Raw genomic sequence first — 27136 nt, 5'->3', positions numbered from 1 at the left:
AGGATGCAAATGCGAGGAGATGTTACGAACTAAGGAAAATCCAGAAGCATTTTTCAAGGACTTCAATACAAATCATAGAAGTCCGAGGCACTTGATGGTCAGATCACAAAATCTATATGAATGCATCGTAAACTAAAACTTGAACATCATGTATGAACAATTCCACTTTGTAAGAGTCCCTCCAAAATACAGTGCCACTGGTCCTAAATAATTTTGATGATAGAAGTTAAAAATAATATAGCAGCAGATGTTATTAATGTGCTGATCCCTCGTTGATAAGACAGAGTAGTCGCTAAGAAGTTCACTCATCAAATGGTGAAAGAAAAAAAACCCAAGACCGCTTTAGGGAAGAGCCAGTCAGCATTACTCAGCATTAGTGGTTCCATCACTTCAGTGTGTGAGGCTTTTTCTCCCATATCACACACATCATTGCTTCTTTTTTTGGCCAGCCAATCAGCAGCCAACAAGTTCACTTCCTGTCTTTAGAGGCGCAGCACAGGAAAAAGCGGGGGTGGAGGATGTCCATGTTAATTCTCCAGGAATGCAGTGAATCCATCCAACTGCACAACATGTGAAACATTAACCCCTGAGCGAGAGGTGAAAAGTTGTAAAAAGCAGCCACGTGAGGAGTTTACAGCCCTGTATCTAACAGCACGGCACAACAGCAAGGACTCAACTGGGAAAGAGGACAGGAAGTTTGTCCAGAAGGCCTGACTCACTGCCATAACTCAAACGGACGATGTGATTCATACGTGAAAACGAGGGGTCTTTGTGGGAAAGGTGTAGCTAACTGTAAGGATGACGACTTTTTTTTTTTTGTGGCCCATTCGACACAAAAAGGTTACGATACTGAGACACCACCGAGATAATAATAGTAGCGTTATCGTATTCTCAAAATTATGTTTAATCCTTTATTGAACATTTTCACAAAATGAAAATATAATGTACCCCTGTCAAATCTGTACTTTGGAAGTAATAGCAATTAACACATTTCAAGTTCATAGATTTTTTTAAATTTACGATAGGCCACCGATGGTCCATGCGATCTGCCATTTTGCCGCTGCTGTTTGTTTACTGTCGCTATAGTAACGTGAAATAACGCCCTCCCACTTTGGTTCCTCCCACTACACTGGTGTGGCATCACCAACGCCCACTTTGGTTCCACTTAAACTTGTAAGAATGCGGGTTGGTTCTCCAGAAAGAAGCGTGGGTCTCAGACTCCAGAACATAACCATTGATGAACACCGCACCCCACACAGGTGTGGTAACGTTCACACACGAACGCATGGGTGTTGTAATGATTGACATCATTTTACAATCGACGACTCAACCAGGCAGCCGTTTCTCAACATGAGCAGGAAAAGGTTCTACTACCGTTGAGTAGGAGAGACGGGGCGGGGGCATAACTGTCAAGATTGACTTCTGTTCATTACAAACTTATCTGACACTTGTTGATATGGGTAAATTATTTAGAAAAACATTACACTTAGTATGTGACAAAGCAAAACCTTCACTTGATTTAAACAACAGTTTGACACAAACACCTCAATAAACAATAAACAAAACCGATGATGATCTCTATCTACTCTGTTATTTCTTGCCTTGAATGTCACACCAACCTTATACTTCACCACCTGTTTTCCTGTCAACTGACTTATGTTGCATCACATTCAAATAGTTGCACCAATCATTTACAAATGCAGTAGCAGAGAAAAACAGGATTTAGTTGAACCTATTTTTATAGCAATGTTACGTAACTTTCAAATGTGGTTTATTGTCTTGGCACAAAAGATGAGTTTAGAGAAATAAACTCTAGTTGAAACCAATGATGTTAATGTTCTTCCATCTGGGTTTTCTTTACAAATATGGAAATGAAATACATTAAAAAGAAATAAAAACCTTGAAATATTCTACAACACGTTTCTCATAATGTCGTTCATTTTGTAGAAACGTAGCCCACTATCACAAGCTACTGCACACAGTCTGACTGCAGCATTCATGACCTTGAGGTCCTTAGAGACGAGCGCTGACACATTCACTTTTCACCATTCAGAGCTCTGCCTGGACGCAGACTAAGTTAAATGATTACGAGTCAACAGAGAAGAAAGACACACAGACCGTGGACAGGACTGTCAGTGACTGTTCTCCTCTTCGTGTGTGTGTGTGTGTGTGTGTGTGTGGCTGTCCATGTTCTACCTCTCTACACACAGAGGTCGTCCTGTGTTCTGAAACATTTTCTTTTTGATGCCTGGTTTTTCACTGGGTGGTAGGAGCCACCAGTAGCCAGAACAGTGTTTCCCTTCTTTCAACAGACTGACCTCCTGATACAAAACCCAAGCTCCACAAACACTGAATGTGCTGAGGTCATTATTATTATTACACCCACAATGTGCATGTGTTTGCAAAGACGAGAAAAAAAAAAAGGTTTTTTTTGTGTTGTTTTTTTACAGGCCCAATCAGGAGTTTGGCAGCCCTGATAGCAGCTGGCAGGGCCAAGCGTCAGCTGTTTGTGTCAGCCTTTTTATTAAAACCGCTGGCTGAATCTTTCCAGAGCTCCAGGACATTTCTGTGGTTCGGTTGTTGATCGAAGCAGGCAGCAGTGAACTTAACCAATTTACCAGCTTTGTTTAAAAGCCTGCAGTTATCTTCATGTCAGACTGATGACCGACATCACGGTGAGCGGTTGTTGTAGGCCTGTTACAGTCACTGTAAAAATTGGACTGAATTAAAGCTAAAGCCGTGGCAATTGCATCTGCTAAAAGGGATGGTTTGGTTTCTCAAGCCTGGTGACACTGATGCACCAAAATAAAGTCACGGGTCCTTATCCTGTTACATTTACGTTGTGCAGTGCTTGTCTGACAGATCCAGTTTTATGCTAATGTTCTAAAGCTAATAAAACATGGGATACACTTGTACTCAATGGATTAATCAATGATAGCCGCTGCCACACATGTCTCTCTATGTAAATTCAACAGCGAAGCCTAATGTGCATATACTGTATTAACCATAATTTATTACAAACACAATTACAGTGGAGGTCCATACTGTATATTCTGGGATTGGTGATTACAGAAAGTAAATAAATGAATAAAAATGTAATAATGTGTGGTTACGAAACACGTGAATAACAACTCCACTACTGAAACCACTCTGTATCCAGTTTATCTGTGTAAATAAAACCACAGGGATGATATATAATGTACATGGGATTTGTTTAAGCCAGGATTGGTCGTTCTGCTGGAGACAGATCCCAGACTTTAAACCCTATCATGTAACCACGAGAGATAGCTGCAGAAAAACTGAATAAATAATGGAATGGAATTTGTTTGGGCCGAACACATCTGATATGTTTGGTGCCTGATGGTGTTCCTGAAAATAAAATTAGAGTCATGTGAAATTGATTTCCTTTGTGTGTGTCGACCTGTGCACTGACACCTGTAGCTGTTCTGTTTTCATATAGAGACACTTTGTGATTAGGATTCAGAGTTGTCACAGCTTTAACGCTGATCTGTGACATAATTCTATCAAATAAAGGCCTTAACCTGTTTGTAACCTGCGTGTTTCCAGCTACATGTTACACTTGCATGTTATTTTTCTTATGTGAAACCACAACCTTGTTCAATACGTGAATCTTCTATTTGTAACTGTGACTGAGAAAAAAAAAAAAAATTTGGCAACAACCCAGACCTGAGGGAGGAAGTGGTCAAATAGAGAAGTAGTCGTATGACAGAAGTAAGAGGTACGAGAAGTTGGCTGCAATATAGCTTCTCTATTTGCAGAACAATGAACGTGTCTAAATATACGGCCCCTGAAATGCTGTGAGAAATGTTTCTGTGGCTTCGTCGTTTGCTCATCACCTCATCCAGTGAGTGGGTGAACGCAGCAGAAAGATAACATAAGAAAAGCCAAACTCAGTAACTGAGACCGACTTATTGAGGAGCACTGGGTAATTTTAGTCATTATGGGCAAAATAAAACTCCTCCACACAGCAGAAAGGCTGGCAGCAGCTCTGCATCACCTACAATCACAAACAGCTGACAATTAAGTTACAAATCCTCGGTCCCAGCAGGTGGACCAGACCTGTGACGCCTTTGCCTTGATCTCGTGGTGAACAGGGAAAAATAACAGGAGGACTCTGAAAATCTGACGTGACATCTATTCAGACCTGTGAGGGTGTGCACGTGTAGTATGATAACTATGGCATTTCTGCTGCTATGAACATTAATTCTTGGGATTCCCGACAGATTAGGCGTGGATTTTCATCTGCTGTTGATGTCATAGGAAAATAATTAAGACAAACAAATTGTGGAGGTCAAAGAGGGCCAAAACAGACGACGTTTTAACCACACATGTACTACAGAGTGTGGTTGAATCGGGGGTACTCGGAAAAATTAGGATAAAGCTGTGTTTGAGAGTGAGAGAGTGAGAGAGAGAAAGAGGGATAAAGCTGTGTTTGAGAGCGAGAGAGTAAGAGAGAGAAAGAGAAAGAGCGAGAGAGTGAAATGCAGCCCAGCAGGAGTTTCAGGCTGGCCCTGTTGCCCGGCATCTGACAGTTTTGTCAGGGTTACAGGCTCTTCCCGCCCCTCCTCCTGTCCATCCTTCTTCACACACTTTCACCTTATAAGGCAATGCATTCAGCTGCCTGTCAAAGTGACAATAGTGATGTAAGAGGGCGGCGAGGTGCACGCCTTGCTGACACACACACACACACGCACGCACATGCACTAAAATTGACGTTGATTGAGATCAAAGAGATAAAGTGCGAGATAACACACACTTTGAGCTCGGAGTCATTCAAGTCACCTGTGTGTGGGTTTGTTCTTGTGTGAGAAAGGGAATTGAAAACCACGACACACAGGCCTCTTCTGTTTGACCTTCTTCTTCTTCTACAAACCAGCAAGAACCAGCAGAGAAGTCAAATACATGAGCAGAAAGTAACAGAAGATCAGCAGCAAAGAGGTTTATGACGCAAATAAAAAACACTCGTTTACAAAAGTGTCTTTTTACAGGGCAACGACCCTGATAATGTCCAAGAGACGAGTCAAATGTTGTCAACAGTGATGTGCGGCAGAGGGAGTAGGTACGTGTCCTTAGATGGTCTCAACTCCCATTTTGCTACATTTACAAACGCTGCCTTTTTCTGGTCGTTTCTTTTTTATGCCTGTTGCCTCTGCTGCTGTTTGTCAAAATGAAGAGTAATTTTATAAAAAGAAATTGTGTGACTTGGATACTACAGCGTCAGATGAGCAGATGTGTTCTGTCAAGAATGCTGAAAGTTCAAGAAAAATGTTCAAGCAACTGGAAATCTATTACGTCACTTGCAACAGCACAATGAAGTGCAGTAGTAGGAGTGTGTTAAACCACATGCGACCACGACCCCCCGCCTGCCTGCTTTCCAAAGACAAGACACTGCAGAACTTGTAATATGATGTTTGGAACTCATACTAATTTAGATACATTTAAAACAGTTATTTTATGTTGAACCGACTTCTCGACTTAGGCAACGGAGAATTCCAACTATGTTGGAACTATGTTGTTCTGTGCTGCAAGAATTAGTAGGGAGTGACATGTTGACGGTTTCTAAACTGTGAGTAAAAATAGTTTGACAAGCTTAACAAAAGTGTGGCTCATTTTATAATCTTTTATATCAACTCAGTTGCCGTTTCTTGACCTTCATTTTATAATCTTTTATGATATCAACTCAGTTGCCGTTTCTTGACCACATTATTATCATCCTGTGAATCTTACAGCAGCTACAGAAATAAGGCAACCATAAAACAAAACTGTGCAACATTTTAGGACAATGTGATCAAATGAGATTAGGTCATGAGGTTTTCAAGTTATGCAAGCTATTTCCGCACATTAGCAAAACTTCCTGATGTTGCAGGCCATTAGCAAAGAAGTGGCAAAGTGAAGAAGGAAGGAGACCTGGTAAAAGGAGTCGAGAGGTTCCAGACACGGAACAAGGTAAGGCACATTGTTTGTTCCTCTGGGTTTCCGCTTGCTGATGACCTATACAACACACACACCAGACCCAAAAAGCAGAAACACACACACACACACACACACACCCCTGGCTGTGTCACACATACCAGAGCTTACCATGCCCTTTACGACTTCATGATTCATTGGCTGTATGCCTGCCTGACACACACTCGACGAGCGGATGCCAAAGCAAATCACCATGCAAATGGACATTAAGCGACCGCTGAGAGTGTCACATCAGAGAGTGTCGGTCAGGGATTTCCAGGCAGAGCGTTTCGTTCAAACATTTGAGAAGCCACAAGGAAACTGCTGGGACTTACTACCGATTTTCTTTAAGTTCGGTAAAAACCTGTAATTTCTTGTCCATTGAAGAGAAACTATTAACCATGTTCCTTAGGAACCTCACCAAAAACCCAGAGTGGTTTTACAGTGATGACCATGAATCCACTCATTTATACACCAACACTCTGCTCTCACACTGACCTAAAACCCTCAGTTTTTTTATGCAGTGGTTCTCAGGTCCTACGTTGACTCATGAAGACTCACAGCTCAGGAGCAGACTCGCATAGAAACGCACATCACCTTCCAAACCCCTGGGGGCTAAGCTTGAAAAATGGCAGCTACCACTGTGTGCAGGTCTGGTCTACATGAGGTTTATGAGTTTAGTGTTATAGCCCCCTGCCTCCTCCTCCTTCCCAGGTCCAGCATGTGCAGACAATGAATCAGTCACAGCCTGATCCTTCAGCTACTTTGTGACTTTTGGATGAAAAAGTACAATCTTTATAAACTTACTTTAAAGCTTAAAACTTAAAGTGTTTTTTATCCCCCCACATAAGCATGAACGGTGAAAGCACTGGTGCTCTTCAAGCTTCACTTAACTGATATTTTTCTTCTTAGAAATAGGAGACGTCTGTGGGTGAAATCAACACGTCTCAGGTTTCTACTGAGCATTTCACATGTCAAAGGAAGTGATTCCGCTCCTCTGCCTCCAAATTACATTTTCAGTTGCACCAGTTGCAGCGTAAGTTCGGTTTCACATTCACACTGACAAAAGTCGTACTCTGAAAAGCAGCCACTGCCGCCCGGTTCTCACACTGAAGTGTCAAGCCAACATGTCTCCACACTTAAAGTGTGAAAACCAAAATCGCTGAGCTAATTCACACGCTGATTCGCAGACAAAACTGCTGCAGCTCTGGAGCTGCTAAGAGGTACCAGGTTCTGCCTTCACTTCACACACACTCTGTCATCCACTGTGAGTCAAGACAGTCAACAGAGAACTCATTGTTAGCTTGTGGAACGGTAGCTAAACTATCCCCTTCAAGCTAGCTTTGATTGAATCAGATAGGATAGCAGGCTCGTGGCCAGTAGCGGCCCAGGCAGAGGACTTCCCTGAGTTACATTTTGACAACAGGCTCAGGAAAAATAACTTTTCACTCAAGCAGCTGGTTTGAGTGAAATGTCAAGCCAAATTTTAAAATTGAGTAATAGTACAAAACAGCAATTTGCCAATACCTCTTTTGTTGTTGTTTTTTTATTTGGCACATTATTAAATCAATTTATGTGTTTGGTAATTAATCATTATTTTACAGCTTATTGATCTAGTTAAGGTTTTGTGTATTAGAGCTAAAACTATCTGGAGCAGCCAAGGGTAAGACTCCCAATTGTGAAATCTTCCAGTTTAGGACTGATTTATAGGTGCTCCCTGCCGTCTGGTCATTTGGTCCAAAAAGGCGAAAGATCGTCTCTCTCTCACACACAGATCTATTTTCCATCACCTACAGAGTCGGCCTGTTTGCCCCGAGTGATTTCATATCCGAAACCACAGAAACCTCAGCAGCTAACTCCTTCTTCTTTACCTGCCAATAGCTGTGGAGGAACACGGTTCCACAGTTACTCAACAGCAACTGAGTCTCACTGCATCCTCACTGTTCCACTTCACAAACAGGCCACTTCATTTATAAATCGTTAGGAGTTTCAGCTTGGAGGAATCTAGAATCAATAACTATTACATATCCTGCACGTTTCCCTTGGACAGACGACATTAGACACAGCAATTATAATATTAGAGTTGATTTTAATTAAAGCCACTGTAATAGCTCCATGAGAGACATTAGGATTTTACGCCCTCAGTCCTGTTGCTGTGCAAAAATGGGAAGAAACAGAGACAGGAACAAAATGAGAAAAACTAATTAATTTTTTTTCCTCTATTTTTATTTCAATCCCAGCGGTCCCACAGCAGCAGCGTCATATCTGGATATTCAGGTTGTTGTTTGCATAAACACTGACTGAACTTACAGTCGGTGTTTGTGTGTTTTGAGGTCATCCGGCTCAAAGAAAATGCACTGCCGGCCTTCGTGTGATTCTAATTGTCGATTTGTGGGACTCATATTTATAAAAAATTTAAAAAATAAATAAGTGCATGCTGAACAGCACCACCTAACTGGACATCAATGCAACAAATAAATAAATCAATGCAAGTGGAGCTCAAATATTGTCTTGTGTCATCCAACGCCTGCGATGAAGTTTGGAGCCATTTTTATTTAAGATTTAATTAAAATATTGTTTTAATTTAAAACATTTCGTACTGTGGCTATTCATATCGGAGCACTAACACCAAAAATACAAATCAACTCCCCTGAAAAAGATTGTCTGTTCGTATGCATGTTTCCTCATAGAGGCCTTGGGCTTATAGTCTCAGAGGAGGCCGTGAACTGAAGGGGATCAAAGTTATGAACAGGCCCCGGGCTGCGTGTGTTTTGGAGCATAAAGCGAGACATAAACCCAATATGCAGACATGGCCACAAGCTGATCTCCTATAATGTGCAGACGCAAGATAAACAATATGGCATTGCAGCACAAACGCCAAAAATAACCACACGCATACACCAACACCAAAAAACACACACAAGTGAACCTCTCTTTTGTCTGAGCCTGTTGCCTTAACAACTGTGGCGAAGAAGGGAGAGCGATGTCAAGGTACGACAGGGAGAGAGTGCGTTTCTGGCCAGTGCAGAGCTGAGCCGCCCCGTGAACGAGGGCAGCAGAGGAAACCTGAAGGCTATGCTACATCTGTAAATATTTAATGTTGCACTGACACCAGCGCTGACTCCTTCAGTCCATCCAAGCATTCACTCACCTAAATGTTGCTTCTCTTGAAGCACTGATGATGACCACTAGTTCCCAATTCCTGTTCCACATTTCTACATGGTCAATGTTACTATTAATAAATCTGTGCATTGTACAATATGAGGCTATTTGCTGCTGTTATAATCACATACCATGTTTTAGCAGCAGAATCAGAAAGTAATGCATTTCTTATGACGTCCTACGATTTAGACACTTCACAATATATTAACCATTTACTTTGGAGAATCCAAATAACCATTTACAATACTTGATGAGAGCAAGGTACACAGAATTATAATGGTCTTTATACATCATAAAAATCCATTTAACTACTTCATGCTCATAGTCTTGAGATTGAGGTTTGGGAAAACAATAAAGCAATAATTGTGGTATACAAACACCAGGTTGACAGATAAATGAGTGCTACATGTAAAGAGAATAAAACACTACACTACAACAATACTGCAGCCGGGCAATATCACCATACTGACTACATCTGAGAGCTCTTCTCATAAGCGTGGGTACATGTCGTACTTATTCACGTACACGTCCCAGTGGCCATCTCCTCTTCACCTCTTCGCCCAGTGCCCCAGTTTGTAAAGCTGTTAAATAATAGAACAGGAGCTCATTGAGGAAATCAGAGACAACTGCCGAGGACACGAAAATATAAACTGTGGTTGGTGTGCTTCACCTTCACCTTTGTCGCAAAGCCTCTCTGATGATGAGTGGTTGTCTTGGGACAACAAAGAAACTCCAGAATGACTACATAGAGATAAACATAAACTGTGGTGAGACGGGAGACCAAGAGGATGGATCAGCTCGCTATACAAAACCACAACCACAACTCATTAATAAGTCTCACTTAGCACTAAAAACTCAGTCATTATTGCACAATTTAGAACTGTTTAAAAGGCCTCTTAGCAGTGAGTGCCATCCTCTAATCACCAAAGACAAGTGACATTAGAGCTGGCTGCTGTGGTGCAGCACGATGTGATCATAATGATAACAGCGGGTTGTGTAGTTGTGAGACCACGCCTATGGGTTGATTGACTGCATTGGGAAAAAAATATTAAACCAACTGGAAAAACACATTCCTGGGTGTTCTACCATGGTGACCAGAGCACTGGAAATGTCTGAACCTCCCTTATTAGATACATTTTGCAGCAAAGTTTTCTTCAAATTAGTTCACATATGTTGACTAGTAGTAGTTACATTGGTTCAGTCCACCAAACCAGCTGAAAGCATGTACATTTATTCTATGTTTTAATTATTTGAAAATTGAGCTTCCCACCATCTTCAGTGGTTTTGATGCATTCTGAAAGACGGCCACTGTATGGCCTTAAAATGGGCCAACAATGCAGTCATTGAAAAGCCATGCGTCTTCTTTTACATCAGGGTCGAAGTCCTTGGAGTGAAAGGGGAACTGCATGCTCCACAAATACCGGGCTAATCTCAATGACACAGACATTTATCTATTCCCATCTCAGTCAAAATGTTTACGTGCATATCCAACGTCTGATTTTAATCAGGTTAATAATATGCAGTTACCCACGTTGTTGTTGATGTACAGTATGCTAGGCAACAGCAGGCACAGAGGTAGTGATATTTGACCCACGACAGATTACTGGTCTGATTAAATGACTGTGTTACATAATCTGTTGTAGCATATTTCTGTTAGTGTACAGTGATTTGAGGCTGTAGCCAATCGTGCATTAACAACTCCTTGGTGAAGAACAGCAGATTATCACAGTGACTGTTTAATGCTGGTCTAATTGTTCTCGAGCTCAGAGGCTTGTTCAGGGATCACAGCTCTGGGGCTGTGGGACTGAAGCAGACAAGGGTGGCATGTGGTCCGAAAACTTCTGATCCAGCTCAACGTCCATTCCAGATGTCTGTCCTGTTGGTTTACATGTCCCAGATGTAGCATTAGGACTTAGCGTCTCAGCTCTGGCTGCCTGTTGTTGTGCTCTGTCAGCCACTCACACACCCAGCTCACAGGGAGAAGAACCTGTTTAGGTGTGGCCGTGCAGGCAGACATGCACTATTCTGGAACAGTATTATTACGAGGAACCTCGTTTGATTTGCACTGAAGAAAGGCAGAGGGGCTGTTGTACCAACCGCCCTAAACGGAATTCGAACTTGCCTGAGAGGTGAACCCTGGAGTTCCACACCGATGACAGAGACATTGCCTCTGGGCCAAAGCACCACCCAATTAAAGTTGCCAATACAGATTCACTTTGAACCACAACAAAAAGCAGAGAGCAGAAACCAGGAGCTGGTTTATTAAATTAAAGTTCTAAACGTCTACCGTCTCTGTGTCTATGCAGAGGACAGGACTTTTAAAGGAAGTGACAGCTCTACATCACTAACACAAACCATAGCTCACAATGTGATACTGTAGATGATGAGCACATGACTCCACAATAATGACACATGATATACTAGAAGGAAAGACGAGACATTGTCTGCATGGAAAAGATATTGGTGCACATAGGTGACCAACTCTACTGGACTGTACAACAAAAACAGTAGAAATCATTACTCACTGTAACCAATGACAGTGACTAATTACACAAAACACACAGCAGTGCAACATGATTCACACTCAAATAAACACTGTTTGGTTTGTGGAGAGCTGACACCGGTCTTATCTCCAAATGTTTGTCCTCAGTGTTTGGATATAGGATTATTCAGAGGGTATCTGCTGCCACTTAATCAGAACTGTGGGATTGAACTAGCAACCCTTGAAGCTTGGAATTTAACTTAACATACGAGTCACGCTGACATCCAAATGCTGAGCGTGTCTACTTTTTCGTTGACATTCCTGCAGAGTCACGGCAGGAATGTCACCTTTACGGCAAAAACAATAAAAAAACAGAACAATAACAGCCCATATTTCTAATTTATTCAAATTTAACTGTGACAAATGTTGGTTTAAATGGTGTCACTCATATCGTGTACATTCAAATGTACATATATATTTATATAGATGTTTACTTCCTTATTCCAGGCAGAATGGCAGAATTTAATCTGACAAATAAAGATGGGAGATAATCTCTGTGTTGCTGGGTGGTGGGGGCACTGTCCCACTTTAGCAGATGTTTCGACACTAGCATCAAGATCAGAATGAGGACAGCCACAGAGACACACCACAAAACATACTCCGCACACATGAAAAAGCTGATATAACACTGGTCTCTTATTTACTGGCAAAAGTATGTGCTAAAAATACAGATACTCCTTTTTTCTCTCAGGTATGGAGCTAAAAAACCCGACAACAATAGTTCCTCTCCCTCGTCTCTTCGCCCGTCTCTCTTTCAGCAATGCTCTTAAGTGTTGTTTCCAAAAATACAGAGCCTTGCTAGAACAGAGAGGCTGCAGCCTGACTGACAAACGTATCTGCACTCTGCAGCCATGGAGACGGCACAGAGAGAAAAGGGCTGACGGTGAAATTCAAAGGCGATGAAGGTAAAAAAAAAAGGATCAGACAGCTGAGAGCTGCCACACACAGACAAAAATTTAACTGTTATCATATTAAAACAATCACATCGTCATTTGATCTGGAAACCACAGTCAACATAGCAGTGTTTTTCTCTTTCAATTTTTTTTCTTTTCATAAAGCATTTTGGTTGCAGCCAAATCACACACACACAACTACAAACTGTGAAGCTTTTGTTTTTGTCTTCTTTACTACTGAGGTGTTTGTTTAACCACAGGAACTAAATGTTAAGCTACACCCTTGTCTTTTTAACCGTGTTATTGTCATATTTCCACGTATGATAGATAGACTTTAAATCATGCACCGTGACTCTTACTCTACTGCGTGCACACATGTATAGTTAGGAGCTGATCTGCACTGTTTACCGGCAGCCATTGGCAAACTCAAACTCACATTAATGTGTGTCTGCTGTAAAACTACAGGAGGGGAGACCTCACTTTTAACCAGCAATCATCGCCCTCCTCCCAAAGACCCATAATATAATGGTTCCCACACCCTCACGCGCATAAACACAGGCATTTAAGCACAAACACCTGAACACACAAGCCTTTCATACAAACAGAGCCTCCTCCACATACCCAACAACACTGGGTAAGTGTTACAGCACACACAGAAACACCACAGTAAAGTAGGAATGTCCAAAGGCTCAGAGGATCTATATGATACTGCCAGGATTCTGCTAGAACGGTCACCTGTACTCACTCTTCACGACGACCTGTAAAAAGAACAGGAAGTGCTCCATTAATCTTTGAAAATGACCCCATATAAATTGGAATAAGTGAAAAACAACCCTCATTTGAATGAAACATTATATAACTTGATATATTTGTATTAAAAAACAATTATAATTGTTTACATTTCAGATGTAGGTGGTCAAGCATTATTGCACAAAGGGAAGTATAGAATGAGTGGAAAGATCTTTAGCGACTTCACATGGAGTTTATTCTGAAATGAGTGAAGGACACTTTGACTTTATCCACACAAAAGGCTGCAATGGTTCAGTCCATTTTAATCCACACCAAAGGCTGCAATGGTTCAGTCCATTTTATTGTATATAACATTTTTCAAAAAAAAGCTGTTAAACACTCTACAGAGCATAAAGGGAAAATATAAATGATCGTCAAACTGACACATAAATCAAAGTGTTAAAAAAAAGTCTGAATATTTCTTTGTTTATGATACAGTTGGGAACATGTAGAAGAATGGGGGAAACCATCATGGAGGATACTGGCAGCCAACCAAAAGGAAATTCTTGCTCCATGCTGTTGCCAATTCCAATTCACCAGCAGGAAATGCCATTTAATAAGCCTCAGGACTACACACAATGGGCCAAGACGTAAACATGCGAACAGCCGTGGTTTGAGGCAGACCTGGAGTTAAATCGGCCACAAACTGAATCCAGAGATTCATGGATGCAGTGACACTTGAACGCAACACGCTCTCACTCTCTGTCCCAAAATACAAAGCATACAAAGAGAGTGGGAGAGAAACAGACCGTGAAGAAATCTCTTTGAAACAGAAACACATTAGGCTACACCACCTTGACACACACATACACACACATGCGCGCGCGCACACACACACAGGTCTCCAGCCAACAACACTCAATAACAGCTCTGGGTTTCACGGTATGTACAAAAAGCAAGGACTGCACTTTTGTTGTACTATTTCCCTCACTTTGCACCTTGAACTTGCCAGCAACACCACCGTCCATGTTAGAGATAACTTTTAATAACAGGGTGTTGATGCCTGAAAAGATTTCTGCAAACAAACATCTAGAGCAACAATTGGCGCCACAACTTCCGCCACATTTTTACAGCCCAGGAATTAAAGCGAACCCATCAGTGAGAGATCATGCTCTGCCCCAGAGGAGGATTCTCCCTCTTGCCTGCACCGCACAGACCACATCTGCAATCCTGAAAACCCCCAACTCGTTTTTTTTTCCTGGTCCGGAAAAAAACAGGATTCCCCGCCCTCCTTTGGTAAAAGTCACCTCCCACTAGCCTCGCAGGCTATAATGGGCCACCAAAGGAATTTCTCCCCCTGCATGCTCCCTCACCAATGCCAAAGGCAGAACAGAGAGAAAGACTGAGGGGGTGAGAGGGGTTACATTCCTCTCTGCTCTGTCCTCTCGCTGCCTGTCTGCTCAACTGAGTGCCTCGTTGTTTAGGTCCAAAAGCTGATTCTGGATCATGGTCAGCTGAGCCAGTGGGCTTTCCCATGGCTGATTTGGAATCAGCTGGCAGTGAGGATATGACTGCAGACTAAAGCCAATTATTTTACTACGACAAAACACATAAAAGACATTGTTAAGTTCAACAATGTCCAATTTTGTTATTAGTGTCCTTTCTGTGACACATACTATCCATAGCACTGGCTTTGGGTCTGAATACAGGTTCTCACAGAGACAAAGGCTTACGTAAATGAGTCGTAACTGGTTTATGAGTTAACGGCTAGAAAATCATAAACAAATCCTACATTTAAATATTGTTGGAGGTTTTCTCATGTTTTTTCCCAACACATTAATTAACTGTGACAGAATATTGCTGTAATCACCAGCCATGTAGTGCGGGTTACGCTGCGATCGTCCTCCGTAGGCAAAGAAAACTTTTTTTAATCCAGGTAATCTATCTAATTACAACTTTAATTTATTTCCTTTGTCTGAACAAAGTAAGACGTTCACGCTCCACAGCCCCAGTGAATCACACGCGTACCTATAAAAAGACAACATCAATGCAATTACTCTTTTTTCCACTTTCCACAAACAATAACAAACCATTGTTCATTGTTGCTTCACGAGCAGACGGTTTAATCAATCTTCCTCAAACTGTTTCAGATGCATTCAAACAAATAAGTGTTTTTCTAAAAGGGAACCAAGCTGGGAAATAAAAAGTAGCCTGGCAGCCTGTTGTGCAACCAGATCTAAGGCAGGGTAGTAACACTCGCAGCATTCATTGTTTGGTCCATTTGTACTGACAAAATGTCACTGGCAGCTTGTCCTGAGCCAACACAGACCATCTGAGCCACTGTGCCTGTTTTCCTGCCAGACACTCACTCAGAAAGCATGTAAAAGTGGGCGCCAAAAGCACAGACTAACATTGTGTCATGCTGCCCACCTTGACTGTGGAAAACGGAAAAATGGGTGTCGTATGAGGTGGCTGGAGAGTAGACGGTAAGAAAGTACGTTCATCTTCCCGAGAAGGCCGTGGTGAGACATAAACCACAAGTGGTCACCAGTCCAATGGACATAGTTACAAGCATCGACAATGAGCTGCTACTAGAAATAGAACAACCAACCTCCAGTCCTCAGGGAGGCTCCACAGAAATAAGGTCAACACTTCCTCATGAATTGTGACTTTTCTGATGATTCTCTGGTCTCAGTCATGTGGTCCAGGGCTTCTTAAGGACGAGGTGTGCTGTGTAAATTCTAAATGCATGTAGAGTAAAAGGTGTGGATACTGGAAATAAAGTAGGTGACATTCCACATGACTGACAGCGACAGTGTATCTTCCACTAGCAGCTTGGCTACATGGACCTCTCAATAACAATGGCATCAATATCCATGTATCTACAATGATAACTTAACCACTAAAATTAAGGAATTAAGAATTTAAGAAAGTCACTTTTTAGAGAAAAAAAAGCATCAATCACCAATTGAATGAAATTAAGGGCTAAAGGTCAGAAAGTCACTTTTTAGAGAAAAAAAAAAAGCATCAATCACCAATTGAAATTTCTTATATTTTAATCAAACATTCAATCTTTAAATCTCATTCATTTATTTATTCCACTTCATTTATTTATTCCACTAAATATCTAACCGGGTGAATCTTTAGAATTCTACAGATTCAATCACTGTTATCCAAACAGAAGTTGTTGCTGGTTTAGGAAAATAAGAGAGAGCATCAGACAGCTGACTGATGCAACAGGATTGTTTCCACAACTGCTGCCACATTAAGCTGCAGGGAAACTGAAAAACATTAACGGATACATTGAGTTTTAACCTTTCTATTTTGACCTAGGTCTTTTGGAACACTACTATATAACTAACTATAACTATAACCAACCTCAGATAGACTCAGTAGAACAAATGCTTGAGATTTTAGAAATGCAGACGCACTGTTAGTCCCTCCAAATACTTAAACTGCAGTTTCTCTTTAAATCATAGTATGAGAAATATGTGCAGCTTGTCGCTAAAAAGCTAGATGTGTGTGTCAACATCCACACTCCCAAGAGTTACAATATGATGGTGTCACTGCGTATTTGACATGTCTGAACCTGCGGTGCATCACTGAGCACAAAGACACAGACTTAATGACATGTTTTTCAGGAGAGGAGCTTTGCCTGTAACAAAGTGCTGTTAACTGGACTCTGCTGGGCGCAGTCCAGGCCGTCTGGGGTGTTGAGAAACGTTGCTTAAAAGGCACAACTGGAAACACACCGCAATGACAAAGGCTCTGCCAGAGAAACACAAACTCGCACTGTGCAACTCTGCAAAGTGCGGAAATATCCAAATGACAAGAGACTCCTTAAACAAGTTGGACTTGTGCAGAGTGAGCCATGACTCCTGCCAAATGTCTTCCTACGGAGAGGATAGGACAGATGAGGCCTGTCTATGTGGATGATGTTTTCACCACAACCAGATTAACTTCTAATCTTCAGGGGTCCTTTGGCGAGATAGCATGTGAACTATGCACCTCCAGTATCCTGTGTTCTAACGTGAACTGAGGGCTTTGTCACATGACAACTCAAACTGCCTTCTTCCTCACATTTTCCAAACCCGTACAGTCCGTCTCCCCCTTAAGAGTACATGACAAGAGCAAACTCATTCCCACACTCATCAGATCCACGTCTGTGTGGATGTTTTTGCGAGGCGAGTTGCTCCTTTCGCAAAATAACTGGCACAGTAAGCGTGAATACACCACAGGAATTTGCCCTCTGTTTTCCCCGGCCTCGCTGTGACGGGCACTGTTCAAGCTTGGCAATAGGACGTGTCCCCTGCCCTGTCTGTTTAACACCTATCAGCATTCACTGCTGAGAGAGAGCTGAGTTGGAAATGCAGAGGAGTGGACCTGAGCCTAGATTTACACTCACTCCGTTAATGATTGTCAGGATGAAACCTCTTTTAAAAGCAAACTTTGACCTGTGTGAGCCGTAGACAAATATGCAGAGGACGTACAGTTGACTAAATGGCCTCGGGTACAAACCAAGGACTGGCCTTTGTGGGCGTGAAATAAAAAGTATCAGTTTGACTACCAACCTGCTGACTGGCCAGGCTGAAATGCTAAAATTTTAATGCTTGGCATGTTGTCACACCACTAGAAAGTATGCCAGTCATCTGCCTAGTTAATGAACAAGACAGGGCCCAGGCGTAGCCTGGTTAGCTCACACACATACACACTTACACACACCCATCATCTCCATCATTCCACACTGCCGTCCTTCAATTTGTTCTTTCAATTTTCTACCTCTTTACACCCTACAAGAATTTGCAGATAGAAAATAACAATTTAAAAGTTGTGACTTCAATAGGCTTTTACTGGACAGATTTGTTCAGGTATGGACCAAGATCCAGTGTGGCAGTAGTCTAAAGTAGGAATGTGGGGATAAAAAAAAAACTAGGTCACCTTGGTCTAGTAAATTTTTGGAGATGACTTTTACTGCCATCCAGGGGGAAAGTGCACACAAGCAATAAAGACAGCAACACATACCCTGGCACCAATCACAACTCCACAGCATTGATTTCCAACTTTTAAGCAGCAGGAAATTATAGTAGAAAAGAAAAGGTTGGGTAAACAATACAGAAATCTGTTATTTGACAAAGATATAAACAAGTGCTTTTTAACTCACACAGTGACGACCAACGAGTGACTCACAAACGGTCAAGGGTCCAGGATTTTATATGACAGATATTCAACTCTCAAATCTATAGTTAAAGACCGCTGTGTTCAGCCCTAGTCAGTCAATATATTTATGACAATGATAACCTTCATGGAACGCTGCTTATTGACTATGACTCAAATTACAATATGTCCACAAAAAAAGTGCTGAAAACCCAAGGTTTGTGGGGGGACGGAACTGGTTCAATAAGTGAAGCTATGCTAACGAAGAGGTGTTGATCCATCAAAGTATCAGTCGTTTCCACTGTTGGATGTTTTGAATAGCTGTAATGTTTGAAATAGTCTCAGGTTTGAAAAGGCTGTTTGGTATATCTGGAATTTAAGAGTCAATAGAAAAGAGTCCAACGAGTTCTTTACTGTGACCTGTGTTTGTTCCTAAAACAACAATATGACGATTGTGATCAATCACAGTCAGAGTCCATGTGAAGGCCGTCGGTGAGTAGTATCGGCCAGAGATTCAGCCTCGCCTTCGTCTTAGCAGCAGACAAGTGGGTCACAGGCTCCTACACCCTTCACCAACACGTTGTTGCTGCTGCTGCTGCTGCTGCTGCTGCTGCTGCTGCTGCTTCACTTACAAAATGCATGCACACTCACTACTTGGAATTGTAGGCAACACTGTGGCGCCCACTTTCCGCTTAGGGAGGGGAAAAGAAATCAGGACGGGAAAGAAATCAGGTTTGACAGAGAAAAGAGGAAAAACAGAAGCTAGTGTGAACCAGATTTGTTCACCCGGGGAAAGAGCTAATCAGTGTTCAGTGAGTGAAATGGGGGCTGAGGGGGAGGAAGGGGGAGCCAGGCTGGGAGGAGAACCTGGGTGACAGAAAGTAGGACAGCGGTTGCAGCTGTGAGGTTTTTACTGCAAATCTGAGGCCCGTACTCGGGCTCTGACCTCCACACCTCTCCTCATCCCTCCTCTGCCATTTTCCTCCCTGTCGGCCACCGCCGCTGCCTCCTAACCCGGCTCTCCCGGGCCCCGTTGGGCCCTGGCATGTCTTACCTTCCTCTGCTGCTTCTCCCAGGCCGGGTCCAATAGCAGGTCCCGGTCCCAGTCGTTCTCTTGCTCCATGTATGTCTGAACCCCGGAGGTGGATGATTGGTTATTAGAAGCGTGATAATCTACCATGTCAGCAAAAGAAACCTGAGTACGCCAGACAAAAACTGACAGAAAAATAAAAAACAAAAACGTGGAGGAAAAGGCGACGACGTCCCAAATCGGAGAGGTGGGATGGGGAGGGAACCACGAGCGAGGAAAGAGTCCTTGTTTAGTGAGGCGTGAGTGCGCGGTTTCCTGTGATGAATGGCCGGTGTGTGCAGTGAGAAAGCCCCGCTGCTGCTGTGAGAAGAAAAGCTCTCCCTCTGTACTCTCTGTGCTTCTGGGAGGAACCGGCGGCGGCGACAAGCCTCGCATAGAACAGCACAAATACTGGTGTGACCCATCAAAACAAAAGCACACGCATTTTAAATAATCACTGACAAGCTGTCCAAACAGGTTTCTTTTGAGTTGTCAAATAAATTTAGCGACTGATAAGGCTAATACTTAACAAAATCATATTAAATAAAGTGTTCTTGGATTTGAATTTGATTGATTTTACCAGCAACTCCATATCATTTAATTTTTTTCTACCACTTCTCAATTGAAATTCACAAATTTTGAAGCATGGTTTATTAAATCAACAACCATTTGTTCACCGTTCATCTCAACATTGATAGATTCATGCGTGGTGAAACAAAATAACACCATATGACTTTCAAATGATAATTATGTAAAAAAAAGATCGACTTCGCCTTTTTCTTAAACCGTGGGGTTTTATTTTGAAAGTTCGGCTATCTATTTCCTATTTAAATGTATTTCCGAAAATCGACTGACCGACAGCTCATGCATATGTATGTAATGTGAGCTGCTAAAATTATGACCTTTTTATTTTACTTGTATGAAATATTATATATATATAATAATATAAAATATTGTAAAGGTGAAATACTTTTTAACTGAAATTTTAAACTTTAAACTGTTCTGTCAAGTGTATGTATAGTTATACATTTTAATATCAGAATTAACGGCCGCATTCCATGTTTTGTCAGAAACAAAGCTATAAAACAAGGTGTTTTTTTTCCACAAAACCAAGGTTTAACAAAAACCATAGACACTGAAAAAAAGGCTAACAGTACTAACAGGAAGGAGTTTTTTATATGAATTTACGACTCCTTAAAAAATGATTCAGATGTTGACCTAAAAAGAAAAATCTAAATATAAGGTTGAAATTTGATTTTGATTTTCTTTTACATTTTCTACAAATGCTAATGCATAATTTAAAAAACAAAACACTGATATAAAAGGAGGGAACATTTTCAAGCACATGTGGTTGATTCATTTGCAGCCTGTGACCATTAAAGGGGTCATAGTCCAGACATTTTGAGAGGCATTGACCCAGAGGAGTGACACCATAAACAACAGGAGAGCCTGAGCAGCAGTTCCATTCATTACAAACTGCCTGGGTCACAGGCTGCAGCCTATATGGATGGTGACTGTCCTGTCTGCAGGAGCCACCTATTCTAAGTAGGTCATACTCACACTGTCCTGGTTGATTAGTATCACTGCAGCCCCCAAGCAGCATATACTGTACAGGCTTCAGCTATAATGATGTCATCACTATTAGCCACATCGTGCAACTCAATGACTGGTCACATCAAACATGAGCCACAATTATAGTGTGCTTTAGGCTCAGTAGCAGAGACTGGACGTTGATGAATGAACCCTTTATGTTGAATGAGAAGAGCTGGGTTTGATGCTGTGATAATGATGCAGAGACACTTCAGAACGGTTCTAATTGTACATCATTTCTAATTACAGCAGAGCGATGCTTAAACCCGTCACAAAAGACAAAAAAAAAAAAAAGACCAAAGACCTACTGTACAATAATGATGAAAGGAAAAATCTGGTAAACAACCAAACTGACAACAACCATAAAGTATGTCTGATTGGAAATGCAGAGAGCAATTTTTAAAAGTAAAATCATTTTTGGCAAAAAAAAATAAAATAAATGTAACAAGAAAAAAACAGAGACCAATGTTACCGCTCTTTTAGGCCTGTGACTAAAAGGTTTCTAAAAGGTGACAGCACATCAGGGTGTGTCTCTCTCTCTCTCTCTCCCTCTCTCTCTCACTCACACACGTGCACACACATAGTTCATTTTACAAATTTCCTGGAGACTCACCCAAATCTTAAAATATCCCTTTATGTTACGCCTGAAACATGTCCTTGTATGGAAAGGTCACCAAAAGGTCACCTTGGGCAATGGTTCTTTCACACTAAGTTTACTGCTGAAACACACACACACACACACACACTCGTTTGACATTATGCACACTGCATTCCGTTCCATCCTTGGTCCTAGTTCTAACATGAACCTCAAAACTGGAGCTCATAGGTCATCTACACACACACATCTACACACACACATCTACACACACGTACACACTCAGCCCTCTGGTGCGTTCCTTTCTGACCATTCTCACTTTAAAGAAGACGGATATTTACACATACCAGACATCAGCCCAGAACAGAGGCTCATTTCTCACAGCACCCCCTGTGGTGGAGGTCACTATAGAGACTTGACAGGGAAAAGAAAAGTTGCAGAGGAAACTTGGGACCAGACAAGTGAAAAAATGACCAGTGTGCAGATGTTTTCTGAGGTCATCTAAAGAGGTCACACATCCAAACAAACCACATATTAACATTTAAAATGTAAAGCTAAAACAGAAGTGCTTGTTTATAGATATATAAATGACTTGTATGGTTTTGATTGGTTGGATGAAAATCTGCATTTTTAATCGGTTCATTTTCTGTGTGCTGAGCTGGGACTGAGTTAGGCGGAAATGAAAAGTAAAAATAATTTCAAGCAGGACAGTTTTTACAGAATTGAGTGGCAAACTTAAAATATTAGTAAATATTCCACGTCAATATTTTATGTCATGTAGGAGAATTGATAGCCTATGGTATTAACATGGTGGTCAAACATTTTAAGACTCTGATGTCAGTCGAACTGTCACTGTATAAACACCAGTTTATTAAAAAAAAAAAAAAAAGACAAACGAACAAATTCTAATCTCTCATTTTATTCCAATTACATAAAGTATATAAGCATAAAAATTTCAGTTAAAATATTGCTATGTACACTTCAGCTTTATTTACTAATAAAAATGTGCAATAAATGTTCCAATTAGCCAAATAAGAAAAAAAATGATAGTAGGATCAGTTCATAAATCACTGTTTCAAAACAACACAGAAAATAATACAGGTTATTTTTCCTCTCAGCTGCGCTGCTGTCTTTGAAATTTGCCCCTGTGTGTTACCATGACAGAGGAGAAACGTTCTGTTATTGCTGCTGGAGTACCTGATGACACTGCAGAGGGGGGGGAGCAGGGGGGTGGGCTTAAAGGCAGAGAAAATCTGTCTGAAAGTGCTTCTCTCATGCATTGCTCTACTTGTCTACTACATACGAAGTACATGCTACATACATCTGACCCACATGGGCATCAAGCATAAACATCTGTGTGTAATAAAGTGAATCTTGGTGAATCAGTGCACCAGGTCAGTTGTACATGGTCATGTGCAGCCACTGGAACAAACAAGAAGACGTGGAGTTGTTTGTTTTTTTCATTTCTCTCTTTGTTTAGAAGAACGAGTTGCAGAGTGATCTACTGTACCTGTCTGTAGCTGAGCGTTATCATCCCCATCCCTGCGATGTCATAGGCGTGAAACTTGTCTGTAGGAAAAGAACAAAAGAGAACGTGTAAAAAAACCATTGTTGTCTTTGTTCTGTTTGTGGCACCGGTGTTTACTGTGTCAGTCGTCTCTGTGGACTCAAGTGACTGAGAGACAACACAAAACAACAGGTGTGGTGGCACTTTGGCTTGTTTTTTCACACCATAGGTTACACTTTATATTCAATCTGGTAACAAAAAGTCCTGTGAAATCTTCGCACTCACACTGGCGTGTTCGACATTTGATGGAAAGCAGAATTTTAAACTGATTATTATGCTGGACAACTGGCTACATGACTTCTGTGACCTGGTCTTCATTTCTTATATGCTGTGTTACCTTAACTGCGTTACCTTAACTGAGGGTCGCGACCCAGACTTTGGGAAACTATGGTGTAGGGATCCAGTCCCGGATGACATTGGATAAGCTGTTAGTCAGTGAGACACATGGCCAAACCTTTCACACTGACATTCACAGCTTTAGTGAATGTAAAGTGTCATGTTAGGACATGCATTTGGACTGTGGGTGGAAACATAACTAAAAAAAAACCCATGGATTTCAGAGGGGAACATGTAAGCTCTACACCAAAAGCTAGAAGGCCACTGTGTCAACGTGTGGACATACAACGCTTTTCTGGGCATGTTAAAGTCTGGTGGTGGAAACAAAGACAGGAAACACAGCTGAGTCAATCACAGGTCAAATGTTCTGGACGTTTTTTTCACCAGGATGGCATTGACGGAGTAAACCTTTCAGCTGTCTTGGTCCATTTCCATGACATGTAGTAAAGAATCTTGGTGTTGTCACAAACAGAGGAACTAGAGTTTATTTACTGGAACCAAACCTGACGACCAGTGTGCTGCCCTGTGTCAAACTGCACAGGAGTTTAAAGATGTTGATGGAAACTCTTCACTAAACTTGGTGTTTTTGCTTTATTTTCTCCCCTTGTACATGAGAACGTGCTTCTCTTTTTCATCCTTTAACTGTTTCTCTCAGATCAACTCCCATCAGTTTCCCACGCCTCCTGTGTCAGCTCACTCATCTCTCCTCCCTCTCTTCCTCCTCCTCACTTCCTGGTCACTTCCTCCCCATGTTTTTCCCTTCACCAAGGTCTTTTGGTCACATGTTTTTCGGCAAAATCTGCGTAAATGTGCGATTTTCACTGTGCGACCTTGGCTGTGTACTTACGCATCATGGTCTCCAGTTTCATCAGCAGGTAGAGGAACCCAGGGTAACTGATGGTCATGTCAGGCTCTGTGTACCTCAGTCCAACCAGATGTATCACCAAATCATCCACAACGATTCCTTAAGGAAAAAAACCCAGAAGACTATTATTAATATTCCCATAAATTGTTGGAAAAATGGTCCTTTGTTTTTAATGTTTTTGTTGGTTTTAGTTCTCAACGATTGAGACGGAATCAAGTGAAATGTCAATGTCAAAAACAATCCTCTCTATAGTAAAAACATAAATGTTACTTGTAAAAAATTCAGCCGGAATTTCACATTAAATTTTATTGTAAAATTAAAGACCAAATGTGGTCAAGCAATTACAACTGGCTTTACGAAACAAGGAAATGTGTAATAACGAACAAATCCTATGTTTATGGTTCACCTTCAGTCAAACGTATTTCAATAAATACAACGGTTCTGTGTGCGGCCCATGTTGGGACGGAAATAAAGAGAGGTGCTGTAGCACCCTCTGTTGGTCACATCTTTCAGTACACATGATACCTGAACCTACAATGGAGCCGTGGATTCTATGATGATGCGTTTATTTACGTCTGTGTTCTACTGTACCTGCTGCCTTCAAAGCCGGGGCGACCTCCTGATACTCCAGATGCCTTGTCTTGTTCTTGTCAAACACCATGAAAATATCCTGAGGAGAGAATACACACACACACACACACGTCACTGAAACACAGCCGTTAAAACAATTCATTTGAAATCGACACAATGTTGTTCATTTCAGGTTGTAGAATGTTAAAGAATGGGGGCTCAGGACTAACCCTAACCAAGGTAGAAATGTTATTATGTTATTAAAAATATTATAAATCAGAATAATAAATGTATTTATTGATAACTGTTTTATTTCCTGACATTTATCAATACTTAAATCGGGACAGCGGTGAAAGTTGGACGACACGTGGGAGGAGACCTCACCATCAGACGTCCTACACACCGCTGCTGCTCCTCCATTCGTTTTCTAATCCACACAGAACTCTTAATTACTCTGTTATAATCAATATGACTGCCTACCGTCCACCTCTTGATTTTATCCCACAGACTCTGAAATTCTTCCCAGTTCAGCCGAGCGAAGCCCTGGGTCTGAAGTGCAGCGGTCAAGGGAAAGAAACGTAACCAGTCACGTCACAACGAACAGTCTTGACGTATGTCGGTAAAATTGTGACTACAAACACAAGATATAGCGAAACTGTACGTTTCGGAGAAGAACGCATCAACGTCACTCGCCAACAGAGCCCGGATAGCTCAGTCGGTAGAGCATCAGACTTTTAATCTGAGGGTCCAGGGTTCAAGTCCCTGTTCGGGCGTTACCTTTAGTCTTTAATCACCATGTACTGCATCTGTACCTTACAGATACAGGAACGTTTCTGAGAACATACAATGAACATCTTTAAATAAAAGCAGCTCATTGGTCCATACATAGAGTTTTAAAACAGCCAGTCAGAACTGAACCACCGACCTGGTCGACAGGTCAAATGTCTTCTAAGAAACTAAGAGTTCAGTTGAACTCCACTTCACTGCGTCGGACAAACTGATAGCTAAAAACTATGGATATTAAGTAACTCTTTTTTTAGTCATACAATACACGCAACAGCAAGAGAATACACTCAAATAATATAAATGTATCCGAACACGCGAGATAAAAACGTGACGGCGGCGTGGAGTGTTTTATGTGGAATTTCCGGCCACACTAAAGATTTGTAAATAAAAGTGTTCTTTGTATAAAAAGCTAAGTTTTTTATAAGAAAGCTTGTCGTGTTTCTTTCTTTCTTTTTTTTTTTTCTTTTCCTCGAAGGTGTGGTGAGTTGTTCGGGTGTGTCATCCCGGTTAGTGTAGGAGGGGATGCACGGCCAAAAACCGCTGATCTAGTGCATATAATCCTTTAGCACCCTCTTGTGGGGAGAAAGGAAAGTTACACGGTCTTAAAGCTTTACAAAACAAAATTGTGTAAACGTCGTGTTTTCTTAAGTTTCTAATAGTTTTAAGGATACATCCATGAGGACGACCATGCTCTTACAGTGTTCCAGGGACAGGTACTTCTCACAGCCTGTCAAGACTGACAACAACAATGGACGTTAACGTACGAGTGAGATTAAAATGAAGAACATTTTTATTTTAAGGTCAGGTTTTTTTTTGTGACGTTCCACTCACCTCCTCCTTGTATGGCTTCAGTCAAAATGAGGTGGAGGTGAACTGGTTTGCACAGCTCCTTCTGAGGTGGAAAAAAAGATAAAAATGAATAAAACTGAACCTACTGTCTATGGTCAAGGTTGAAATTTAAATCTTTACAGAGTTGTTATTTAAATAGGCATTTGCACATACTGTATTTACTTTAAATAGTACTTTGTTACCAGGTAACTATATGTCTTTTTTTAACGTGTGTGTGTGTTTGTGTGTGTGTGAGTCACTCTCACCTTGTTACTGTGTGCCAGGAACAGCTTTCTGATGTCTTTGTTGGAGGGAAGAGCAGACTGGTGAGGATATGAAGGCTGCAGAACATAAGAAGTATAACAGTCATTTTCTCATTTATTTCTATATTTATATACATGTATAATATTGTGATTTACATGTTAGGGCCATAAAGGCATCCGTTTTGTTATTTAACATAATTGTGGAAACAAAAACAAA

At 41.4% G+C, this 27136-nt stretch overlaps 2 protein-coding genes and 1 non-coding gene across 5 annotated transcripts in view; 1 reads left to right on the top strand and 2 right to left on the bottom strand.

Annotated features, from left to right (window-relative positions):
• actn4 (actinin, alpha 4) overlaps positions 1-19897 on the bottom strand; it is a 45214-nt gene extending 25317 nt beyond the window's left edge. For 2 of the 3 annotated variants that reach the window (XM_008308916.3, XM_008308917.3), the window contains exon 1: positions 19505-19894. In XM_008308916.3, coding sequence (XP_008307138.2) covers positions 19505-19630 — 126 coding nt within the window. In that variant the 5' untranslated portion in view covers positions 19631-19894. Of the gene's footprint in view, positions 1-19504 lie in introns of all 3 variants that reach the window. The other variant, XM_025055131.1, reaches the window with a different exon arrangement.
• A 2413-nt stretch (positions 19898-22310) lies between these two features.
• The window catches only part of zgc:85932 (calpain-9), a 14184-nt gene continuing 9358 nt past the window's right edge, over positions 22311-27136 (bottom strand). The window contains exons 13-20 of the mRNA XM_008308904.3: positions 26923-26997; positions 26660-26720; positions 26500-26564; positions 25523-25591; positions 25064-25142; positions 24455-24571; positions 23215-23273; positions 22311-23126 (exon numbers count right to left, since the gene is read on the bottom strand). Of these exons, the coding sequence (XP_008307126.2) occupies positions 23100-23126; positions 23215-23273; positions 24455-24571; positions 25064-25142; positions 25523-25591; positions 26500-26564; positions 26660-26720; positions 26923-26997 (552 nt within the window). The 3' untranslated portion in view covers positions 22311-23099. The remainder of the gene's footprint in view (positions 23127-23214; positions 23274-24454; positions 24572-25063; positions 25143-25522; positions 25592-26499; positions 26565-26659; positions 26721-26922; positions 26998-27136) is intronic.
• On the top strand, positions 25743-25815 carry trnak-uuu (transfer RNA lysine (anticodon UUU)). Its single transcript has one exon. It is a non-coding gene; the product is annotated as a tRNA-Lys (tRNA).

The sequence above is a fragment of the Cynoglossus semilaevis genome, chromosome 4 (genome assembly GCF_000523025.1).
Source record: "Cynoglossus semilaevis isolate Cse_v1.0 chromosome 4, Cse_v1.0, whole genome shotgun sequence".
Classification (NCBI taxonomy): domain Eukaryota; kingdom Metazoa; phylum Chordata; class Actinopteri; order Pleuronectiformes; family Cynoglossidae; genus Cynoglossus; species Cynoglossus semilaevis.
This window is presented reverse-complemented; position numbering and strand designations above follow the sequence as displayed.